The sequence below is a fragment of the Podarcis erhardii genome, assembly GCF_964252035.2.
Source record: "Podarcis erhardii genome assembly, chromosome: 15".
NCBI lineage: Eukaryota > Metazoa > Chordata > Lepidosauria > Squamata > Lacertidae > Podarcis > Podarcis erhardii.
In genome coordinates, this window is record NC_138505.1 from 6,538,669 (window position 1) to 6,563,688 (window position 25,020).

The 25,020-nt window shown below is 44.9% G+C and overlaps 1 protein-coding gene across 3 annotated transcripts; it reads right to left on the bottom strand.

Annotated features, from left to right (window-relative positions):
- Window positions 1-494: 494 nt before the first annotated feature.
- Window positions 495-25,020, bottom strand: LOC309329908 (uncharacterized protein). 3 transcript variants are annotated; one of them, XM_081841125.1, is made up of 2 exons: window positions 24,795-25,020; window positions 495-2,769 (listed from the first exon to the last, which is right to left on the bottom strand). In XM_081841125.1, the coding sequence occupies exons 1-2, from the start codon at window positions 24,978-24,980 to the stop codon at window positions 1,624-1,626; spliced, it is 1,332 nt and encodes a 443-aa protein (XP_081697251.1). In that variant the 5' UTR covers window positions 24,981-25,020; the 3' UTR covers window positions 495-1,623. The 3 variants fall into 3 exon arrangements, with proteins under 3 accessions (XP_081697251.1, XP_081697252.1, XP_081697253.1); XM_081841126.1 differs by lacking the exon at window positions 24,795-25,020 and adding an exon at window positions 13,609-13,814; XM_081841127.1 differs by lacking the exon at window positions 24,795-25,020 and adding an exon at window positions 3,945-4,355.

The following is a 25,020-nucleotide window of genomic DNA, read 5'->3' on the forward strand; positions in this document are numbered from 1 at the left end:
GGGTTTCCATACACTCCAAGTGCCCCTATTTTCCAGGGACAGAAACAGAATTATGAAAGACAATGCAGCTTCTGATTTGACCCCGGAATGCCCCTATTTTCCCCACCAGTCCCTATTTCCATCTGAGAAATGTTGGAGGGTATATGTTTCTGGAGGATGTGTGACCTGGACTGAGTCCCAAGAGCCCAGGATACAATCTCGAGGGCTGCAACTGTCCCACTGCACCTGAAGTTCCCCATCCCTGATCTAGTTCTACCTGTTTTGGGGAAATTTCAGACAGGTTGGAATCTCAGTTTGCTAGAGACAATCTAGTCCTGCCCTCTAGAGGGCAAGCCTGCTCCATATTCTGTGTGACTGACGTCCCTTATGATATACAAAGACCACTTTCTTCTCCACACTAAAGAAAGGAAGGTCTTTCAGCCACTCCTCATAGGGCATGGTTTCCAAAACCCCACCACCATCCTGGTTGCACAAAAGTATTATAAAACACCAGCTTGAGAAGTCATCGTTTGCTTTATTGTTAGACAAATATGCACTTTGACAAATGGATTTTTTTTCCTAAATTAAAAACAAAACACATTTCACACATGATCAAAACAAGGCTTTCTTTAAATTATGATAAACATTATTTTAAATATATCAGTATTTAAAAACGCAATGCAACCTATGAGCTAAATCTTCCAGTCCCCATTTCCTCCCACTGCATGGACTATTGAACCTCTTATGCAGCATGTGGCTCTGTGGTTGTTTACTCAGAAGTAACTGCTGTTGAGGTGAAGAGTACCTCCTCTTTTGTGAGGATGCTTAGGATTCGTGGGTTGAATCCATCACAGTGCCGTGTGAATGTTACTTTTAGCTCAATGATTTCTGCTTGTGCAACTGAATGTTCTGCCCCTTTTCTCCCCTAAATCTTACCAGTGGGTTCTTCTGCCAATCCTCTGGAACAGGTTCTGGGGGGCAGAACAGAGGAAGGCAAGTCTCATTGCACAAGCAAAAATCCTTGCAATGATGTAATAGTATTAGTTGAAGACCGCCCATCACCTATAGTTAGTGATGATACCTGATCCCGGCCTCTTGATTTCACATTAGATTATGGGTCCATTTACACTACAATAGCAGGGCTGAACATAAGAAGAGCCCTGCTGATCAGGCCAAAGGCCCACCTAGTTCAGTTTCCTGTTGTCACAGTGGCCAAGTAGATGCCTCTGCGAACTCACAAGCAGGACCTAAGTGAAACAACAACTTTCCTCACTTTTGATTCCAGTACCTGGTACTCAGAGACACACCCTGGTCTCTCGATAAGGCACCATTTCTTCTGTTCATTTGCGATGCCCCGTCAAGAGAAACAAGACCAAAGACAAAGGATACAATTAAGGGCATGTAAACACTGCAATCAATGGAATGCAGGGTTTTTGACAGTGTACAATTAGGTCCCTGTGGGACCTAACTGGGCACAATAGTACAGAAAGCACATCTTAGTTATGTCTTTCAAAGAATTTAAGGGAAAATAATATTGTCCATCTGTTTGATAGGTGTTTGGGATGAAAGCTCTTCTTCATCAGCCAAGCCACGGAGGCCACCTCTTTCTTCCAGCTGTCTCTTGCACAATATGCATGGAGGAATTCAGTAAGATGACTGATAGCTTGAAGTGCTGAAGCCATGGTGGTATTTGGAAAATCTGGAAGTCTTGGCCAAAATGCTCCTTGGAGTTATGGACCGGCTGTACATCTCAGCCCAAGGGCGGGCGGGCCTTCTCATATCAGGCAGAGGACGTTTAATGGTGGACAGTGAGCTGGTCCTGGTGGCAAGAGCTGTTGAGGTAGCTGGATCACTGTTGCTGCACAGTGCCTGTGGCTCAGGAGCACATGGGGTAAGTGTTTCCACTTTGCACGCTTCTGGGAAGACTTGGAGGATTGGTCCAGGAAGGTCAACTTCAATAGGAGGGGGCTGGATGACAATCTTCATCTCTGGTCCTTGGGAGACGCATGAAGAAGAAGCACCCAACACCCCACATACTTTAGTGCAGGACAAGGCACGTGCTGTCAGGGCTTTGACTTCCCCTTCTTCGCCACTGGTGATGGCACATCGCTCTTCACCACTGGTGATGGCACCGGCAGTGTCACACGGGTTGTAGACCTCCACTGTGCACTCCTCTGCAGCAATTTCCAAAATAGGGCCAGGGATGGTGACCTCAATCGGTGGTGGGTATATCACCACTTTGGAACCAGGACCTTGTGTCACACATGCCGGTGTGCTATTGAGACCGCATGGGACAGAGGTAGAACGAGTCATACGCTGTGGGGTAAGGGAGCAGTCAGAAACTGACGTAGAGCGGGCAATGGCATGTGGCTGGGAACCGCTAGGGACACAGGGGTTTGAGGTCTGGATGAGGCATTCATTGGGGTAGCTAGTGAGGACTGCACCTGGGATTGTAATGCAAACAGGAGGTGGCTGTATCACCACTTGCGAGTCAGGGCAGGTGGTCGTACAACAAGGGGTGTCTCCACCGGAAACAGCACGCAGACCAGAGGATTTAGTGACAATTGCTTTGGAAGATCCATCACTGCACAGCTCCGAGCCATTGGTGAGACACGACGTCTGGGTTTCCACCAGACATTGGTTAGGGGCTGTGGTGAGGCTCAGTCCTGGTAGAGTGAGGACCATAGGTGGTGGATGTATCACCACTTTTGCATCCGGGCACGACGTAACACATGGTGTGGTGACACACTTCACACCCGATGTGGACATTCTGTTGGGATGGATTTCAGCCTGGAAACAAAAAATAGATCAGGGAGAAGCAGAGTTAGTTTGGTGTTCTGAGGCTATTTAAAAAAAGACATACTTAAATGGAGCCACCATACTTCCATCCTCATAAAAGTCCACTAGTCTCAGAGAAGTGATTGTAGCTTTTCTCTCAATTCCTCATATGCCTTTGTACAACCTCAAAGCCCCCAATTTTACCTTGGAATTTCACTCTTGGCCAAGTTCAGAGTCAACAGGAATGTGAAGACCCTCTTCCAACCTCTTCCATTGTTGTCTGTGTGCTTAAAACAGGGTCGGGGAACCTTAGGCCCTCCAGATGTTGTTGGAATACAACTCTCATAGTCCCTGGTCATCAGCTATGCTGGCTGCTGGAGCTGATGGGAGTTCAACAACATCTGGAGGGCACCAGTTTCCCTACTTGCTTTCCTATAAGGTTATCAAGTCCAGATTCTAAAATAGCCTAAATGTCTACAAAAATAGTCTTACCCCTGCAGATCTTCCTAGACTACAACTCCCATCAACACTCCTGACTATTGGCCAGACTGGCTTCTGGGGCTGTTGGGAGTTGGAGTCCAACAGCATCTTGAGAAGGGCCACAGTTTTTCCATCCTTGAATATAAGGATCATCTAGAGAAGTTGTATTGTGAGTTGGTGGTGGGGAGGAGAATGCAAATAATACATTAATAAATAATATTCCATCTGTGTTCTTCAAAACTCCACACAAAAGGAAGACTCTCCAAATTCATTACAAACTCTTCATGTGCCTGGCTGTTCTTGCAATTTTGGGGAGACCATGGAAGAATCTAGGGAACTAGGGCCCGTGGCTCTCTGTCACTCACTTCCCGCTGGAAATGGCAATCCTTTCCTGCCTGCCTGGGATTCTTTGTGACATTCCTAATGACCTGTTTGAATTTCTTCTGCCTTCCACATGGCTTGCATGGCTGGTTATTATGGTGACTTGCTTACATAAAGCAGCCCCATGGCCATTTTGGAAACATCCTTTCCTCTGGGTGCAGGTCACATTCCAAAGGGTACACTGTCCTCCCTACATCCCATTGCCTGCTCACAATTTCCCCTTCTCCTTCCTTCCTTCCTTCCTTCCTTCCTTCCTTCCTTCCTCTGATTCCTTGACTTCTTTGAGAGTCCAATTCAATGAGGAGCATTGTGAATTTGGTACATACCTGCTTCACTCTTGCTTGGCACTAAGGAACTCATCACCTATGTGGAGTTACAGGGCTATTGCCCCTGGCTTTATATGTGTTAGGAGAGCTCAGGCACTCCCTGGTTATTATTATTTTTTCTCTCTCTCCCTAGCTTTCTCAGCATTTCTAATTATGTCTCACCAGCCCAAGCAGCAACCCTTGAAAGGCCCAGATGAGATCAGGGATGCATCATAGAAATAGACGCAATGACAGACCGGTTAGGGGAGGAAAGTCATCTACAAGATGGGTGTTTCTACAATGAGGAAACAAGTTAAAGGGGAAGAAGCAGCATTTGTGGTTTCTAAATTAGAGGCTGGAAAAGGTGTGTCTCTATTAAGGGTTGGACTTCAAAAGAAATGATAGAGTGAAATTCCCCAGTCGGGCTTTCAAATAGAAGACTAAATTACCCAACCCCCCAAGAAAATAGTTCAGTTCAGCAAACTTCACCAAAGTTTGAGCTAAATCAGCAATGCCATTGACTGTGCCCTCCACACTCTGCAGGGTCTGTCCTACCATGAGGTAGTGTGCAGCAACCATTATGGGGTGATGCTTGGCAGTGGTAGCCCTCAGGTGCCCCCCTAAACAACAACCCAAGAAAGGGCCATAGCTCAGAAGCAGAACATAATAATAATAATAATAATAATAAATTTTATTTATATCCCGCCCTCCCCAGCCGAAGCCGGGCTCAGGGCGGCTAACAACACTAAAACAATACAACATTATAAAACATTATAAAAATGAGTTAAAAACAAAATTAATGGCAACCATAAGCTAAAGTCTTGAAAAGATTGCCAAAGGAGGGAGTCAGGCTGCGCCCTAACAAAAGGCCAGGTGGAACAGCTCTGTCTTGCAGGCCCTGCGGAAAGATGTCAAGTCCTGCAGGGCCCTTGTCTCTTGTGACAGAGCGTTCCACCAGGTTGGAGCCGCAGCCGAAAAAGCCCTGGCTCTGGTTGAGGCCAGCCTAACCTCTCTGTGGCTTGGGACCTTCAAGGTGTTTTTATTTGAAGACCGTAAGTTCCTCTGTGGGGCATACCAGGAGAGGCGGTCCCGTAGGTACGAGGGCCCTAGGCCGTATAGGGCTTTGAAGGTTAAAACCAGCACCTTAAACCTGATCCTGTACTCCACCGGGAGCCAGTGCAGCTTGTATAGCACCGGATGAATGTGATCTCTAAGCGAAGACCCCGTAAGGAGTCTCGCTGCGGCATTCTGCACCCGTTGGAGTTTCTGGGTCAGTCTCAAGGGCAGCCCCACGTAGAGCGAGTTACAATAATCCAGTCTGGAGGTGACCGTCGCGTGGATCACAGTGGCTAGGTCAGGGCGAGAGAGGTAAGGAGCCAACTGCTTAGCTTGGCGGAGATGAAAAAATGCCGCCTTTGTTATAGCTGCAATCTGCGCCTCCATAGAGAGGGAGGTATCGAAGATTACACCCAAACTCTTAACGGATGGTGCTGGCACTAATTGCACCCCCGCAAGAGATGGGAGTTGCCCCCTCAGTCCCAAGTTGTCCCGTCCCAGCCAGAGGACCTCTGTCTTCGAAGGATTTAACTTCAACCGGCTCCCACGAAACCATCCAGCCACAGCCTCCAAGCATCTGATCAGTGTGTCTGGGGCCGAGTCCGGGTGGCCGTCCATCAACAGATAGAGTTGGGTGTCATCAGCATACTGATGGCAGCCCAGCCCAAAACTCCGGACAAGCTGGGCGAGGGGGCGCATAAAGATGTTAAAAAGCATCGGGGAGAGTATTGCACCCTGGGGCACACCACACACCAAGGAGTGGCGGGATGACAATTCCCCCCCAAGCGCCACCCTCTGTCCCCGACCAGAGAGAAACGAGCGCAGCCATTGAAGGACTGTGCCCTGGATCCCCACGTCGGCAAGGCGGTGGTCTAGGAGTTCGTGATCGACCATGTCGAAGGCTGCTGACAGGTCTAGAAGAATCAGCAGCCCCGACCCGCCTCGATCCAGCTGCCTGCGGAGATCATCTGTTAGGGCGACCAGAGCCGTCTCGGTCCCATGACCAGCGCGGAAGCCGGACTGGAATGGATCCAGAGCTGATGTTTCATCCAGAAACCTACCAAGCTGTTCAGCAACCGCTCTCTCAATCACCTTACCCAGGAATGGAAGATTCGAAACCGGGCGGTAATTGGATAGATCTAAAGGATCTAATGATGTTTTCTTTAAGAGCGGGCGCACCACTGCCTCCTTCAGTTCCCCTGGGAATGTTTTGAATGCAGAAGGTCCTAAGTTCAGTCCCTAGCATCTTCAGATAGGGCTGGGAAAGACGCCTTGTCTGAAATTCTGGAGAAACACAACCAGTCACCTTAGACACAGCACTGACCTAAATCGACCAATGGCCTGATTTGGTATAAAGGAGATTTCTCTATGTTGGGCAAAGAGCTGCTGCCAATCAATATAGACACCAATGGTTGGACTCTGCATAAGCTAGCTTAGAATCATAGACTTTTCGAGCTGGAAGAGTTCCCAAGGATCATCTAGCCCATCCCATTGCAATGCAAGAATCTCAGCTAAAGCATCCATGACAAATGGCCACCCAACCTTCTTAAAAACCTCCAAGGAAGGAGAGAGCCCATCACCTCCCGATGGAGACCTTTCCACTGTCAAATAGCTCTTACTGTCAGAAAGTTCTTCCTGATGTTTAGTCTGAATCTCCTTTCTTGTAACTTGAAGCCATTGGTTCGAGCCCTACCCTCCAGAGCTGGAGAAAACAAGCTTGTTGTCTTCCTATTTTCTAAACCAGACCTTTGTTCAGAACCATGAGGACTGGGATCTCCCTGTTATTTTGAAGGCGAGGGCTGCATAGTTCAGTGGTTCAATCCCCAGCATCTCCAGGTAGGACTCCCTGCCTGAATCCCTGGACAGCCACTGTTGGTCCTTGCAGACAAGCTGAGTTAGATGCACAAAGGGACTGACTCGATATAAGGCAGTTCCTAACCCACCTGCTAGGGACGCGGGTGGCGCTGTGGGTAAAAGCCTCAGCGCCTAGGGCTTGCCGATCGAAAGGTCGGCGGTTCGAATCCCCACGGCGGGGTGCGCTCCCGCTGCTTGGTCCCAGCGCCTGCCAACCTAGCAGTTCGAAAGCACCCCCGGATGCAAGTAGATAAATAGGGACCGCTTAATAGCGGGAAGGTAAACGGCGTTCCGTGTGCTGCGCTGGCTCACCAGATGCAGCTTGTCACGCTGGCCACGTGACCCGGAAGTGTCTCTGGACAGCGCTGGCCCCCGGCCTCTTAAGTGAGATGGGCGCACCAACCCCAGAGTCTGTCAAGACTGGCCCGTACGGGATGACATTCCATTGCCAATGGTGAGGTAGCCCACTTCTCTATATGGAATGTTTGTGTATTTTCCCAAATGTTCTGAGTCAGCCTGGCTCCTACCTGTGGAATGTTCTCCAACACAAAGCTTCTACTTTTAGAATGCCAGCCTATTTAAGATCTATTAAGATCTCTTAACATTCATTGCTATTCTTTTCTTTTCTTTTATTAGTTTGTACAGAATAATTAAAATCCGGCTGCTTTTAGCTTTCATGGATGGTCTACGACTTGTTAGATTGGATGACGATATCTTGATGTGTGTCAACATTCAGTTTTACATCTGAATGTAATAATTCTACTGTCGCAGAGATGGTTTTTATTCATGCAATGATTTCATTGAGTTGTTTTATGGCATGCTTTAGTTTTAACTCTTTTCCCAAGCACAACGCCCATAGAACTATTATTATTGTTTAATTAGGGTAGCTCATAAATTCAAGAAATTCTTTTGTTTGCTTATTAACCCAGTTTATGGACTGCCCTTCATTACACTGTCATCTCAAGGCAGTTTCCAATACAAAGTCTAAAAATGTAAAACAATAAAACACATCAACATAAAATCCGGTATAAATAAACAAAGTCTGATGGGAAAGAAATTGCTTTGCATAAAAATGCATCCCAATTTGTATCATTGGCATCTCCAGGGAGGGGTGGAAGAGGCAGAAATCTTGGAGAGCCGCTGGCAGTCAGTGTAGACAATACTGAACTAAATGGATCGATGGTCTGACTTGGACTAATGCAGCTTTTCATATTTCTGTTTATGACAGCTCTTTATTCAGAACGATGAGGACTAGAATCACAAAATTATTTTTAAGGGAAGATCCAGATTATTTTTAAGGGAAGATCCAGAAGGCAACTATTTGACTTTTAGTAGACATCTGAAGGCAGCCCTGTTTAGGGGAGTTTTTAAATGTTTTATTCTATTTTTAATATTCTGTTGGGAGCTGCCCAGAGTGGCTGGGGAAACCCAGCCAGATGGACGGGATATAAATTATTAGTATTATTACTACTACTACTACTACTACTGCTACTACAAGCCGTTTAAACTGTGGCACGGCTTGGAGTGTGTCCTCCGTTCGCTGCCCCTCCTCAATAAGGGTATCCTATTAAAGGGATGCAGGGGTGTGGATCCTGTCCAAAGCCTGGGCATAGTCTAGGGCCATGCCATGACCCCGTTGGGGACCCTGTGGGTGCCCCAATTTGACATATGTCATAGGGCTCCCCCTACTGGTGCTTTACCCTTAGTGAGACGGGCAGGAGTCAGGATATAGTCTGGTTTCACCCAATGCCTAAGCCAAACCGCTCAAATCTGTAACCGATAAAGTTGTGGCCTATTTTATCCCATTAACCTAAAATATTCATGTCCATCACATGTGGCACTGTGGGTTAAACCACAGAGCCTAGGACTTGGAGATCAAAAGGTCAACGGTTTGAATCCCTGTGATGGGGTGAGCTCCCGTTGCTCGGTCCCTGCTCCTGCCAACCTAGCAGTTCAAAAGCACATCAAGTGCAAGAAGATAAATAGGTACCGCTCCGGCGGAAAGGTAAACGGCGTTTCTGTGCTCTGCTGTGGTTCACCAGAAGCGGCTTAGTCATGCTGGCCACATGACCCGGAAGCTGTACGCCGGCTCCCTCGGCCAATAAAGCAAGATGAGCACCGCAACCCCAGAGTCATCCGCGACTGGACCTAATGGTCAGGGGTCCCTTTACCTTTACCTTTTATTCATGTCCGTGTGTATAAGGGAACTGTGGGGCCTGGGGCCTTGGCATGCAATATAGAATTAAATAGACTAATGGTGTGATTTGGTATATGACATCTTCCTGTGTTCTGCTTGGCCACCATGAGAACAGGATGTTGAATGATATTCACCTTTGACCTCATACAGCAGCCAGACTTTTCTAATAAGGAGCCCCTCCCCTCGATGCAACCTAGAACTTTAAGCTGCTTAACTGCCTCACTGTGTAACGGGCACAGAAGTCTCATCAGGAAGAGGTCAAGGAGGAACCTGAGAACCTGCATCCCTCTCCTTTCTAGTTCTATTTCTGTCCCACATGGACTACTGCAATGTGCTCTAAGTGGGACTACCTTTGAAGGTGACCCGGAAACTGCAACAAATCCAGAATGCGGCAGCTGGATTGGTGACTGGGAGCGGCCGCTGAGACAGCATAACACCGGTCTTGAAAGACCTACATTGGCTCCCAGTACGTTTCCGAGCACAGTTCAAAGTGTTGGCGCTGACCTTTAAAGCCCGAAATGGCCTCAGTCCAGTATACCTGAAGGAGCGTCTCCACCCCCATCGTTCTGCCTAGACACTGAGGTCCAGCGCCAAGGGCCTTCTGCCGGGTTCCTCACTGCAAGAAGTGAAGTTACAGGGAACCAGGCAGAGAGTGTTCTTGGTAGTGGCGCCTGCCCTATGGAACACCCTCCCACTAGATGCCAAAGGGGAAAAAAACAACTACCAGACTTTTAGGAGACATCTGAAGGCAGCCCTGTTTAGGGGAGCTTTTAATATCTGAAGGACTATTGTATTTTGATATTTTGTTGGAAGCCGCCCAGAGTGGCTGGGGAAACCCAGCCAGATGGGCAGGGTATAAATCAATTATTGTTTATTATTATTATTATTATTATTATTATTATTATTATTATTATTATTATTCCTGAGCAAGGCCATTGTGATTGGGGGCAACCTACCTTGATATATGCTGTGAAATGAGGGCACGGGTAGCAGAGGTGTAGCAATACATAAAGAAGAGAATCTTTGAGTAAGCTCCAAGTTGGGCGTAGTCCGCTTATCTGAATCATGCACTACTGGAGTGAAAGATGGGAATGAGATGCCCACACACAATTGTGACAGATGCAAGAGGGAAGGGGAAAATATCTGCGTACCCATTTCGCAGAAATAAGAATGCAAATCCTTTCTACGCTATCTATTGCAAAATGCAAATGTTGTGTGGCTTGAATCCATCAGGAGCTGTGTGTTCATTTATGGTGGAACCAGTTCTACGGGGCTCCCTCCCTGCTGAGATCAGCAAGACACCTCCCTGTTGAACTTCCACCACCTTGCGGAAAAAGGCTTCTTAAAAAATCAGCAGGTATCTTAAGTCATTTCTGAGGTTATCCCAATGGTATTTCTTTAGCATATCACGGATGACTGTAGCTAAGTGGTATACAATTGATCAAAATAAATAGATGGATATGTAAAATAAACTCATCTGTCGAAAGGGAAGCTAACTTGACAATTCAGAGAGCATTTGAGAGAAATGAGAGCGTGGTGAGCAGGGTGTGGATGGCATTCCAGAAGCTATCTTAATTGCTAAAGGGCTAGTCTCATCATCTCAAGAACCAGTTTAGGCTGGTTTCCAAAAGCAACACTTTGACTTCTGAACAAATAAATGAGTTGGTTTGGAGAAGCCTGGGATGAAATGAATATACAGAGCACGGGATTCATTTGTTGTATTTACTGGGATATGTTTGCCAGAGGGAGAAACTGCAAGTATCCTTGATGTAAACCAGTTCCTTGCTCATTTTTAATTAAAGTGAATGCACCTCACTCCCATTTAAGACCTTCCTGTAAATTTTAAACTACTAACAGCAAAACTCGTACTATGGTTGACATCAAAGAACTGGGTGCAAGTCAGCAACAGGGAATATGTGACTTTCCAGCAGCTGTTGGGCTGTGTCTCCCAACATCCCTGGCCATTCACTATGCTACCGGGACTGATGGGATTTGGATACCAGAAAAATCTAGGGGTCCACAGTTTCTCCATCCTTGACCAGAGTCTCCCCAGGAGGCCCTTATTATTATTATTGCCAATTTGTGATTATTTGGGTGATTATTCACTTTCGATACTAATTACACCAGCAAGAGTTTAAGGGGTGGGTATATAGATTGCTTTCCAACTAGTACACAGCCCATAACTTCTTGCTGATATCCTGTAAGTTTTTGCATTGCAGATGTTCCTGTTTACATTTTGCTCCTCTTTTCTATAGCATGAGAGTGTCCTTCCAGATAACGCAGTAGCAATAGAGAAACACCACAGAACAGCTCATAAAGCAGATTAATGCCACAGTATGTCACCAGTGTTGCACTCTTATTGCATCAATAACATGTTTCAGAACACAACTACCAAAATAAATAGATTATAAACAAACAAACAAACAAAAAACACCAGTCTGAAGTGGCCCCAGATCTACATCCATTCCTAATCATGTCTAGAGTCAGTATCTTGGAAACCTGAATATGATATCTACTTACCTACCTATTTATTGTCTAATGCTATATTGAAAATATGAATGGAACTTGATCAGAGATCAAGAGGACAATCAATTTAATATAGAATGGGGAAATTTTAGAAGTTACTTGAAAGAACACTGTAAACAATTTAAAACATTGGCAGGATTGTTAAAAAAAAACAACTTGCAACGAAGCGAGAATTATAGTTACAACTGAGTTTTTAGAAAATATGGAGCATATGATACGATGCAGTTTGAAAAGAGTATTTAGGGAAACCATGGAGGGGTGGAGGGAAATCTTCGGATTCTGATAATCCTACTTGTAAAATGATTATGATTTGAGTATGATGGTAATTGTTAAAAATGAAAGCGAATAAAAAGAATTTTTAAAAAGAAAAAGAAAATATGAATGGCAGGCCCATCTCAATTTGTATTTTCCAAAGCAGGGTGCAATTTTTAGCCAAATGGGAATCAATGGAGGAACTGATAAAGGTGGTTGTCTTTGTGTCATTAAGGGTTTCTTGATTTTCAGCCATGAAAATCAAAAGTGGAAGGAGACAGAAAGAGAGCATAGCAGGATGAGCCTGTCAGGAAGGGAGGGGATGAGAATGGGAATGGGAGGTGGCTCAGTGGTAGAGCATCAGCTTCACAGGCAGCCCCAGGTGAAACCCCCAGCATTTCCAGGTAGGGCTGAGAAAGGAAGTTGCCAGTCAGTGTAGACAATTCTGAGCTAGATCGACCAGAGGTCAAACACAGTAGAAGGCAGCTTCCTAGGTTCCAGTTAAAATACAGAAAGGGGACTGAAGACTACATTGGAACGATGGAATTGTTGACAAAAGATCCTTGCAAGTGAAATTCAGAATCCAACAGGGGATTCCTTCTTTGAATTACTTATGTGGTTTTACTGGAATTTCTCCCCATCCCTGTTTCTCAGCTATACTTGATCACCACCACCACAAACAACTACAGAGAGAAGAATAAGAATGAGTAGGTGTATTAAGAAGAAGAAAAAGTTTGCAAAGATTCATCCTATGGTTTCCCATAAGCATCACTGAATTTTGACTTTTCCCCGCTGCCAATTGTAGTGAACACCAACAGACAGTCATGTACAGCAAAACGCATGCATGCCTACTTAGATTTAAGCCTTAGTGGCTTGGATCCCAAGATGCATTTAGTGAAGGAAGTTCACAGAAGGAAAGTTTCTACTCCTTTGTCCCCTCTGAAGCTACCTGTGGCCTGGGGAGCAGGGCCTCCAGACCATTGTGGAATGAAGAGGGAGGTTCATGAATGAAGGAAGCAGTGGGAAGCTTCCTTGTCATGACCTTACTCAACTCATTTTAGATTCTAAGCCTGGTTTCAAACAGTCTCTCTTCTCCCAGCAAACCATCCTAGGAGGCCCTCTCTGATTCTCTGGAGAAGTTTTTAGGGGGTGCAGGAGGTGGGTTAGGAAAACAACTTTTCTTCCTTAAGGTATCTAATCTTAGGATCCACAGAATTGGAGAGTTGGAAGGGATCCTAAGAGTTATCTTGTCCAAACCCATGGAATCTAGTAATATCCAGGAGTTATGAGTGCTAAGTCCCTTCCTTAAACAATTAAACAAAGTCATGGACACAAAGGCAGCTGTCAATAGTCCAGATTTTGACTGATGTGAAAGGACGTAAAGGGGCAAACAATTGGACTATCAACTCAAGCATTACAAAGAAGAAGTGTGCTTACACAAGAATAGAGGAAGCTGCCTTATACTGAGTTAGAACACTGGTCCATCTAGGTCAATATTGTCTACACTGAGTAGCACTTGCCTTCCAGGATTTTAGGCAGGGGTCCCTCCACTCCTTACCTAGAGATGGCAGGGATTGGACCTTGGACCTTCTGCTTGCACAACAGGTGCTCTGTCTGAGTCATTCAAGATGCTTGAAGAAGCATTATTGTTTTAATCCAAGGTGCTCCCATTTCAGTCAACTGGACTTTTCACAAAATTAGCAGGTCCTAGATGGGCTCCTTGTTGGGGTGTGGGGGGCAATTCAGAATGGAAACAGTCACAGAAGCATCATAAGCAAGCTCATGTTATATCAGGCTTACCTGGTTCCCTCCGCGGCTGGATTCAAATAAGCTCTTTTTAAGAGTCATGGCAAGCTTTTATAAAGATTCTCAGACAGCCTTAAGGGGATGAGGCAGCCTTTGAATGCAAAGGTCTTAATTATATCCCGGCCAAAATTTGATCCACGCGGCTCAATTTGCTCTAATTGTTGGGAAACCTGCTTGTGATCTTCTGCTTTTTTTATTCTTTGGATGAGACGTGATGTTTGTCTTACACATGTGGCTGTTTTATAGTCAGGAACAATTCAGAACACATTGCTTCATGGGCTTTATTATTAGCCTAACCTCAAAGCAAGCTCTCTGACCGCAGTGCATTGGCCCTTCATGTTCTTTATGGGAATCATTTGGGAGAAGTCAACTGCATAAGCTTTTCTTTTGCCTAACTCAGAAGATACCCCCGAGCGAAACTGATTCCCAGAAACTCCCTGACCCAGCCCCATTAATTTTTTTCAACCACATCTGAGAGATTATTCAAATGACACTCCATTTTCCCCCTACATTAAGCTTCATGCGGTCTCTGAATGTTCCACCACATGTGACTTCAGGACACAGTCTGAAGTCTTAAAATAAGGGTGGGCAACTTGTGGCTCTTGGTTGATGTTCAAGAGCTCTGGGCAAGAGATCAGATCAGGCCTCTCGCAGGAGTGATCTTGTCCCTCCTCTGGTGGTCCACTGGGCAGGGAGATAGACAAGAAAGGGTGTCGGGGAGAGAAGAGAAATAGAGAAGCAAAAACCTTTGGGGAGAATGTAGAGAGGAATGGGTGAGGAGCCATTGCAAATGTCAGCACGGGAACTGTTGGGATGAAACCTGTTCCTTTAATTGCCTCCTCTAATTTATTCAGTCCCACGTTCCACAATGCCTGAATCCTCACCAAACCACAAAGATTTTCTAACGTTAATTATGTAATGGGAGCATCTGCAGGTTGCGGCAGGTTTGGGTTGCTTCTGTTCTTTTGCATATCCCCACCACCACCAGAAACAGAAGAACGTGCTGAATCAGGCCAAAGATCCATCATAGTCCAGTGTTCTGTTCTAACAGTGGCCCAAGTGATCCTATGAGAAACCCACAAGCAGCACATTTGTGTTTCCCCAAATGGAGAAGCTCTCATACCAAGATGAAGGTCTACTGGGCTTGCGTGTTGAGCACACTGTTTTATGGAAGCGAGTTGTGGGCAACTGACACCCACCAGGAGTGATACTTCAGTGGCTTTCATATATACAGCATCAGGAAGATTTGGGGCATGACATGACAGAGTCTCAAACAAAGATGTGCTCTTCCAAGTCCACATGCCCAGCATGTTTATACTTCTGTCTTAGAGACATCTAAGTTGGCTTGGTCATGTACATAGAATGGAAGATGGCAGGATCCTCAAGGATGTGCTTTACAAGGAGAGGGCTTCAGGGACTAGGCCTGTTGGCAGGCCAACTTTGCATTACAAACAGGGCCGTCTTACCCATAGGCACTAGGGGTGCAGGACACCCAGACGCTGGGCTCTCAAGGGTGCCAGGCCCAGAGTCCGGGGCCCGAGAATTGAATCTGGGTAAGAGCCCACCCATTGGTTGGAGCACCGTGGCAGGCTCTTCTGCTGCAGGCGGCTCTGCGCTGCGAGTTTGGGGGTGACCGAGCCAGCGAGACGCTGAGGCGGCTGGCTGGCTCTGCCCTCCTGCGCGCCTGGGACTGGGCAACCAGGGGGAACACTAAGCAGATCTTTGCACCCCAGTTGCGCATATGCTTAAGACAGCCCTGATTACAAAGATGTCTGCAGTCATGACATGAAGGCTGGCAACATTAGCCCTTCCAGCCTAGACGACTGCAGTGCCTAGAGACAAACAGTCAGTTCTTGTATCCACAGTAATAACCAGAGAAGAAATGATCACTGGGAGGAGCATGGTGCAACTCTACAAGAGAAACCACATGCCTTCTTCTACCCCAGCTGCAACAAAATATATCTATCCCATATTGGTCTCTACAGCCACAGCAGGCACTGTAAGTCTGCAACAATTTGACTTTACCACCAATGGCACACTCTTCCATTGTCTCCCAGACAGATGCCAACAAAATAAGCCAGGGATTCTCAACCTGGTCCCTATCACCCACTAGTGGGCATTTCAGGATTCTAGGTGGGTGGTCGTGGGTTCTACGGCACAAGCTGAATCCTCCTTCCATTGATTTTTTTTTTTTTTTTAATATTTTTATTGGATTTTCAAAATTTTTTTAAACAAACACAAACATATATCATAAACACAAAACACAAAACAGAATATCTGTAGTTTCATACCCTTACAATCATTACCCTCTTTCAGTGACTTCCCCCCACCCCCCCCCAGCCACCTTCCCATTTCATTAAATATCTCAGCAAGTTATTTGTTCAAATCTCTTAAATATTATTCATATCTTTTCTTATAATTTATCCTTTATCCATTTTTACTTTAAATCCCATTATACATATTAAGTTGTTTCTCTAAGGTCGGCCTAATTTCTCTCCCACAAATTCCTTACTCTTTATATTAAATCAAAAAACAATAATATTTCTATTCTAAACCCCAGACTTTTACCACTCTGCACTCCCCTCCCCCTCTGTCCCGGTATTTGCCCCTTCCCACATTAATATCCCAAAAAAAAAAAAAAAAAGATTTAACCCGGATTTCTCACATCAGAGGCCCTTAGGCCCCCGTTAATCACTCTCCAGCAATTTTGTTTATAGTCCTTTTTATTGATCTTCTCTTCTCGAAGGAATTCTGTCACCAGTTCCTCATATTTTTCAAACAAAAACAGTCTTTGTCCAGGATCAACAGATCTCCCATGTTGCAGCTTAAAGAAGAAGTCTCCATCATACTTATTCGTTCTTTCGTAGCTTAATGTTTCAGTTGTTCCAGGGACTTCCATCTTTCTCTCTCTTTGCAGATTTATGATCCATTGGTTGTCTTTTTCACTTCTTTTCCTCCCAAAAGTTACAGATATTTGATTGCTCTCTTCCTCCTGAACTCCTTCTTCTTTTTCTTCTTTTTCCCCCAGTTCTGAAGTTGTCTCTTTTTCTGCAGCTGCAGATTCTTTTTCCATCCGGTTAGCTCCACCAACAGATTTGTTTAGTTTAAAATTGAAGGTCATCAGTTGATCTCTCATGGCTAAGCTCTGCTCTTGCAGAGCTCCCACCAGGGAAAACATTTTTTTTATCTCTGCCAGTAGTTTTCCTTCCGCAGCCATTGCAATGTCTTTAGTTCCCTCCAGGGGGATTTCCATCATAGTTCTTTTCCAACAGTTCGTTACTTTGTTATTCAGAATTAGTTTGTTTCCAGTCAATTTAATGTAACACTTTTAGTCCCAACAATATAGTTATAACACAGTTTTAACTCAATTTCCAAGCTGACGTCCGTTTGACAGCTCTTTTGACAGCTGTCAAACACCTTGTTTTTTCTCTCGGGTTCCCAAGCAGGGCACTGCCCGGGTTCGGGGGGGGGGTCCGCCAAAAGCAAAACCTCTGGGATTCCCCTCTCTTCACTCCAGCACAAGTAACTTTTTCAACCAATTTATGAAAGTGTTCTTTCTCCTTTCAACACCAGAGTCTTTCCGACTTAGTGCTCCTCTCCTTGCTTTAAGTCTTTTGGTGGGGGGGGGAGTGTGGACTTCCTTTTTAACACATCCCCCGCTCGTACTCAAATTCAATGATAAAACTTTTAGTGCCAAAATTTCCTTCTACTCACGAGTTGTTTTTTCAGTCCAAATTTCAGGAAGAAAGATAGCGCTCTCCGGTCATGGCTCGCGGCTTCGCTCCGCCAAGGCAGCGATCGACTCTCAGCTCCACGCCACTCTCCGGTCCCCTCCGTAGCCTTTAAAAAGGCTCTTCGCGGGTCGGGGAGGGCGCTTAAGGTGCCCACCGAGTCTCCATGTCCGCAGGCTTCAGCGCCTGCGGTTTCTAAGGGTCCCCGTGTCGCCGGCACAGCAAGACCCGTCCTTAGCGGAGCCGATTCCCTCCAGAGCTCGGAGGGAATCCGCCATTACCCGTTCGCGCTATCCCGGAAGTCCCTGAATCCTCCTTCCATTGAGCGCTGGTGGGCGGTAAGGAAATTTTACCTTCAAGGAAGATGCATTAGTGGGCGGTAGGTATAAAAAGGTTGACTACCCCTTAAATAAGCAAAAGCAAAGAATAAATAAATGACAAGAGAAAGAAACCAATATAAACCAAGACACCCCTGCTTCTGAAGACGGAATGGATAGCCAATGATGAACGTCTAAATCCAAAGCATAGGAAATAAAATTCCACCAGATTTCAAAGAAGCATTCTGGGTCTTCTGTACTTCCTGGAAACACACAGTTTATATGAATCCCCATATTCTTGTGTGAAATAGCCCAATACATTTTCTTTCCAGGTTTTCTATCGTTGGGAATTTGAAATTCTAGTTGCAGCTAACATCCTGGTCGGAAGCCCTTTAGAGTGCCAAGTATTCATGTTGTCTGTCCACGTTTTTAAAATTGCCTTTTAGTGTTGTAATATGCCCTGGGATCTTGGGTGAAGGGTAGGAAATATAAATAAATAAATAAATAAATAAATAAATAAATAGGTGACAATTCAACTCCAGGTGCTCATATAGAGTGTTATTTAGAGTGACTGTTACAGCATCCCTCTGATGCAAAGTCATCTGGCCTGAGAATAAAAAAATGTATAGCTTATGAAGCAATATCCTGCAATCAAATGTTGGTGATCTTATATCCCCATAAAAGAAACTATGAATAACTTTGCAAGTACTTAGCATGCCCAATTCAAAGCGCTGTTTTTTTATCTATAAAGCCTTAAATGGCTCAGGACTGCACTACCTCAAGGACCTTCTCTCTCCATATGAACCTTTGCAGACCTTGAGATCATCCTCTGAGGCCCTTCTTCGTGTGCCTCCTCCATGAGAGGTCTGGAGCGTGGCAACACAAGAGCAATGTCTTCTCTACAGTGGCTCCTCTTTTGTGGAATGCTCTCCCCAGGGAGGTTCGGCTGCCTCCTTCATTATACATCTTTAGATGCCAGACAGAAACATTCCTCTTCAGCTAGGCCTTTGGCTGATTGGCTGGTTGACACCCAATGCTCTTTGAAATGTGATGTGGGAGAGGGGATTATTGCTTTGTTGTTGTTTTATTGTTTCTATTGTTGTTGTTTCTGCATCCAACCAGTCTGTGACATATATAAATGTAATAAATAAACAGTAATAAATAATGAATTTGAAATTGAATGCATGTTTCACCATATCAAATGTACTGGAAACTGCCGTTCTAATGGAATGATCTGTCCTGGACAAAACACTATAGGAAGAGAATCTTGATGCAATGATGCATATGATCAGAACCAGATGGCTTTTGTTTTGGAGCAGAGTGGTGGGAATATTTCATTGATGCAGATCTGCACCAATGCCCTGCACATTAGGGATAAAAAACCCCCACACTGAACAATTTTCATATCTGCTACTGTACTTTTATCCCCTCCCTGCAAAGAGTGGTTGCTCAATGCACAAAATTTCACAGGCGAGCCAGTAAGCATTGCACAAAGAAGCGATCTTGATGCAACAGTGTGTACGCGGACACATCAAAAGCAGTTGTTTTGCTGTAGTGCTTTTTATCAATGAACACATCTGCATTGGCAATATGGAGGGGGCAGGAAGACCAAACAGACAAAAGAGAGATGTGAAAGCTGTAGGCTTAAATTTACAGAGAAAGGATCACACCAGTTGCAGATGGTGTTACTGTGCTCCTCCCTTGCTGAGCAGACTCATTTTTGCAAGCAATTATTTTCAACTGAATGCCCCCTTTCATGTTATTTTCACAAATATATGACTATTATTTTATTAAATTTATATACCTCTTTTCCTCTAAGGAGCTCGGTGTGGTCACTGCGCTCCCTTCCTCCCCATTTTTATCCCCAAAACAACTCTGGGAGGTCGGTTAGGTCGAAAGACTGGCCCAAAGTCACCCAGTGAATTTCACGGCGGAGCAGGGATTTGAAACTTGGTATCTCCCACTTCTTATTCCAACACTCTAAACACTATACCACAGGCATACGACTTCCTCCTCTAAGATACAACTTTTTGTACTAATTATTGGGTTGGAAATAATTAGGGGGGAAATTTGGAAAGGTGGAAATCTCACAGCACAGCTGCATTTGAGAAAGTGTCAACTAGGTAGGTTCATATTAAAAATGAATATCTCTCCAGTAACTACAGCAAACCAAGATATGAGACATCAGGTCTATTAGAAGGATACAAGCCCATTAAGCTCTGCATTGCACACTACAAACTCCCACATATGTTCTATTTCATTTAGCTGCTGGAGGGTGGAGTATAATTTAGGATGTGTAGCAAGAATACTCGCTAAAATGTGTGAGCTGTACTCACACGTAATCGCCCATGGTAATTATGGCCCGCTTCCATGTACACTCACCAAAGCAGCCCCTCTGCCTGGTACACCTTCAGTATAATGTGTGGTATGATCCAAGCCATGGGCTTCCCTCCAGCCATTGGAGAGAAGGTAATGCATATGGCCACAACAGGTTCAAGTTGAATTAGGCATGGTTGGAGTGAATAACATAAGAATCAGGCCAATGGCAACCTGTTCTCATAGAAGTCAATCAGATGCCTATGGAAAGCCCCAAAGCAGAACCTCAGTGCAATAGTGCTCTCCCCACTCACCATTCCTGGTAACTAGAATTCTGCCCCTGACAGTAGAGTTTATGCTACCCCACCACTGCTACAAGCAGCTAAATGCATGAGCTGGCAGATAGGAGCAAATGAGCTACCTTCTACCAAATCAAACAATTGGTTCACCAAGCTCAGCACTGTCTTCACCAGGGATGGTGAGCCTGGGGCCCTCCAGATGTTGTTGGAGTATGACTCCACTCATCCCTGACCATTAGTCATGCTGGCTGGGGTTGATGGGAGATGGAGAGTCCAAATATATTGTTGAACTACAACTCCTTTCATCCAAGACCAATGACTCTATTGTCTGGAGCTGAGAGTTGGAGTCCAACAACATCTGAAGTTCCACAGGTTACCTATCTACACTGAGTCTCCAGATTTTTAGACAGTGGCCAGTCTTTTCCAATCCTATCTAGATACCTTAGATACCTAGATACCTCCCATCAAATGTCAAGGAAATAAGCAAGTATCTTACTTTTAAAAGACATCTGAACGCAGCCCTGTTTAGGGAAGTTTTTAATGTTTAATGCTGTATTGTGTTTTTAATATTCAGTTGGAAGCTGCCCAGAGTGACTGGAGAAACCCAGCCAGATGGGTGGGGTAAAAATATATTATTATTATTATTATTATTATTATTATTATTATTATTATTACACCTTCAACATGTAGAGCATGTGCTCAGTCATTGAGCTATGGTTTCCAAAAGCATTAAGATGACAGTAAGTCAGGGCATACGCCTTAAGAGTAGAAGATTTCCCTTCATTCAAGGATTATACCTGTGGTAGTCTATCAATAGTGGTTGGAGAGCCTGATGAGCAGTGGTGAGTCTGGGTTCAAATCCCACTTAGCTGTGAAGCTAGCTGGGTTTGACTTGGGGCCAGTCACTATTCTACCTAACCTAGGATTGTCACCAGGATAAAATTGTGGTGGTGGGAAGACTGTGAACCTGGTACTTCTTGAGCTCCTTGTAGAAAGACTAGGATAAAAATGTCATTACTTATAATTATTTAAACTCCACCCTGGCTTTCATGTGGAATCATTTTCCTTTGTTTTCTGATGAATCACCTGACTTCAGTCTTCGTGGAAGAAAGAAAATGAGAACTTGTTGTCTAGTATATTATTACCACATCTGGGCCAAGAGCAAAAAAGTGAGTTGAAGTTAATGGTTTAGGGAGACGTACCTATTATTCAAGGGCTGGGAGACAACAGGTCTCCAAGGCACATGGTGACTGAGGCATCTGTCTAGGGAAAGCCAATTATGGGAGGCAGGAAAGAACAAATTATTTCTGCAGGTGCGCTTCTGTTCCATCATAGAATTGTAGAGTTGGATGGGACCCCAAATATCATCTAGTTCAGGCTTCCTCAATCTCAGCCCTCCAGATGTTTTTGGCCTACAACTCCCACAATCCCTAGCTAGCCAAGACCAGTGGTTAGGGATACTGGGAATTGTAGTCTCAAAACATCTGGAGGGCCGAGGTTGAGGAAGCCTGATCCAGTTCAACCCACTGCAATGCAGGAATTTCAACTAAAGTATCCATGGCAGATTGCCGCCCAACCTCTGCTTAAAAACCTCCTAGGATGGAGAGTCCACAACCTCCCAAGGGAGTCTGTTCCACTGTCAAACAGCTCTTACCCTCAGAAAGTTCTTCCTGATGTTTAGTCAGAATCTCCTGTCTTGTAAGCTGAAGACACTGATTCTGGTCCTAACTTCTGGAGCAGGAAAAAACAAGCTTGCTCCATCTTTCATGTGACAGCCCTTTAGATAGTTGAAGATGGATCAACTCCTCTCGGTCTCCTCTTACCCAAGGAGTGTGGTGGAGTCTCCTTCTTTGGAGGTCTTTAAGCAGAGGCTTGACAACCATATGTCAGGAGTGCTCTGATGGTGTTTCCTGCTTGGCAGGGGGTTGGACTCGATGGCCCTTGTGGTCTCTTCCAACTCTATGATTCTATGATTCTATGATTCTATGCTAAACACCCCCAGCTCCCTCAAGTGTTAGACTAGAACATGGTGCTGATAACAACAAGGCTGCAGGTTTGATCCCTGTATGGGACAGCTGCATATTCTTGCATTGGATGGGTTTGGACTAGATGATCCTCAGGGTCCCTTCCAGATCTAGAATTCTATTATTCTAACTGTTCCTCATAAGGCTTGGTTTCCAGACCATCGATAATTTTACTAGCCCTCCTCTGCAAATGCTCCAACTTCTCAATATCCTTCTTAAATTTGTAATGCCCAGAACTGGACACAGCACTCTAGGTGTGGTCTGACCAAGGCAGAATATAGCAGTACTATTTTTTCCCTTAATTGGGATGCTAGACATCTGTTGATGTAGCCTAGAATAGCATTAACTTTTTTGCTGCTCTATTACACTGTTGACTCTTGTCATTAGCTTTTTTGCTGCTGTATCACATTGTTGACTCTTGTGAAGCTTGTGGTCTACTATCTTATATTTGTCGCATGTCTTAGGTTTGTGCTGCTGGTTATTAATTAATTAATTTGCCTATTGCCCTTCATCTGAATATTCTAGGGTGGTTCACAACAGAAAACGCAAAACGTGAATACAAAATACATAATAAAACAAAAACAAATCAATAACACCCCCTCCCCATAGATACTTTTAAAAGCCACAGAATGTTAATCAGTCAGATGCATTGTTAGAGAGAAACATTTTTGCTTGGTGCCTAATGATATGTAATGAAGGTACCAGGCAAGCCTTCCTGGGGAGAGCAGTCCACAAGCAAGGAGCCACTGCAGAAAAGGCCCTTCAGACTTCTCCTAGAGGAGGCACATGAAGAAGCACCTCAGGGGATGGTTGTTCCTGCCTAAGTGCAGAACCTTACATTTGCCCCTATTGAAATTCAATATGTTAGTTCGGACTCGGTTCCCCAATCTGTTAAAGTCATCTTCGATCCCGATTCTGTCTTCTGTAGAATTAGCTACCTCTCTCAATTTTGGTGCCATCTGAAAATTGCATGAGCACTCCTTCAATTCCCTCAACCAAGTCATGTTATAAGGATGTTGCACAACAATAGACCCAGGACAGAATCCTGTCTCACCCCACTTGACACTTCCCCCCACACCCAGGATGACGAGAAACTGTTAGTTAGCATTCTTTGGGTTGGGTCACATATATGCTTAGTTATTGGTTGTGGGTGAATTCCATGGAGCTTTGGTGACATTTTGATCACATTCTCACCATGCATTTAATGCACCTGATGAAGATCGAGGAATAGCTAGACTGTACTATTTGTTCCCCACAAAAGAAATAAGGACAAATTTTGTTCCTCCCCCCTCTCCCCCTCCACCCACTTTTATTTTATTCAATGGACTAGAACAGCAACAAAACCTGTTTCTCTCAGGGGAGCTAAAAGGAATTTGGCTTGGCCTGGAACTGACCAGATGCTGGAATCCTTGGACAGTTACAATCAGGGTGTCTTTGAGTTTTAGTATGGTAGCCTTGGATGAGGACAATCAAGACCAGGGTACGAGAAAAATGTTTCACATGGAGAATGTCATAGTTCAGATGAATAAGATATCCCAAGCTTTATATATATATATAAATAATAATAATTATGACATTTCCCCCTCACTTTTTCTCCAAGGAACTCAAGATGGTGTCCATGGTTCTCCTCATACTCAATCCCCACAACAGCCCTGTGAGGTAAGTTAGGCTGAGAGGCAGTTACTGGCCCTTGTTTTAGCAGACAACTTTGCATAAGTCTGCTACACAACCACATATATGAACTCCATCACTACTAGTAGTAATCAAAAATATTTTTACAGAAGTAGGTACATGGAAAAGGTCATCTCTCCTAAGCCCAACCAACCAGGAGAGGAGATTGAAAAGTGGGAGGAACATCTCTAGATGGAAGCTCCCATTAAATGCTTCATCTTTCTCCACCCTCTATGCTTGAACATAGTATGTTGAGTGAGCTTAATGATCAGCTGGATAGCTCAGCTGGTTAGAGAGTGGTGCTGATAATGCCATGGTTGCAGGTTCGATCCCCTTATGGGACAGCTGCATATTCCTACATTGCGGGGGGTCGGACTGGATGATCCTGAGGGTCCCTTCCAACTCCACAATGCTATGATGCTTTTTGTCTTTAGGACCTTGAAGCACACAAAGCCCTTCCTGTTGCCTTTGCCAGCTTCTCTGGACACCCAAGCACAACTCATACCCCACCTTCCCTGAAAAATGCTAGGTGCCAGATTAAGAGGCATGGCCACCCAGTTTCATCCCTTGGACCAAATGTTTCTGCTTCCTTTCATAGGTTGTCATGCCCAAAGGCCCCTGTCCATAGCCACCAACTCACTAAGAATATGAGCCGGAAGGACAGAGCTTTCTGTGCCAAGCAGAGAACCCTCCCTCTTCCACCAGGAAATGGGGGAATCACCCCCAGAGACTTGCTGAAAAATCCCAGGGCCTCTGGGGGTAAGCTTTCATTCCCTCTTTCACTGAGTTAAAAGGATCTCGGATAGTCAGGGTAGGACATACCTCAGCCAAAGTGCTTCTTCCGTCAGTCTGTAGACTTGATAAACCAGGTACCTGACTCGGCATACAAAATTCTTTTTCTTCCGTAGAATTTCCCTTCTCAATAACTTGTGTCTCCCTGCTGTAATCTTCCTCCCACGCCCGATAAGCCATTTGACTTGCTCTCAGCGCATTTGATGCCATGCTCATTATCTCTCAGCCTCCAGCGAATCTGCTTGCAAATGAAAGC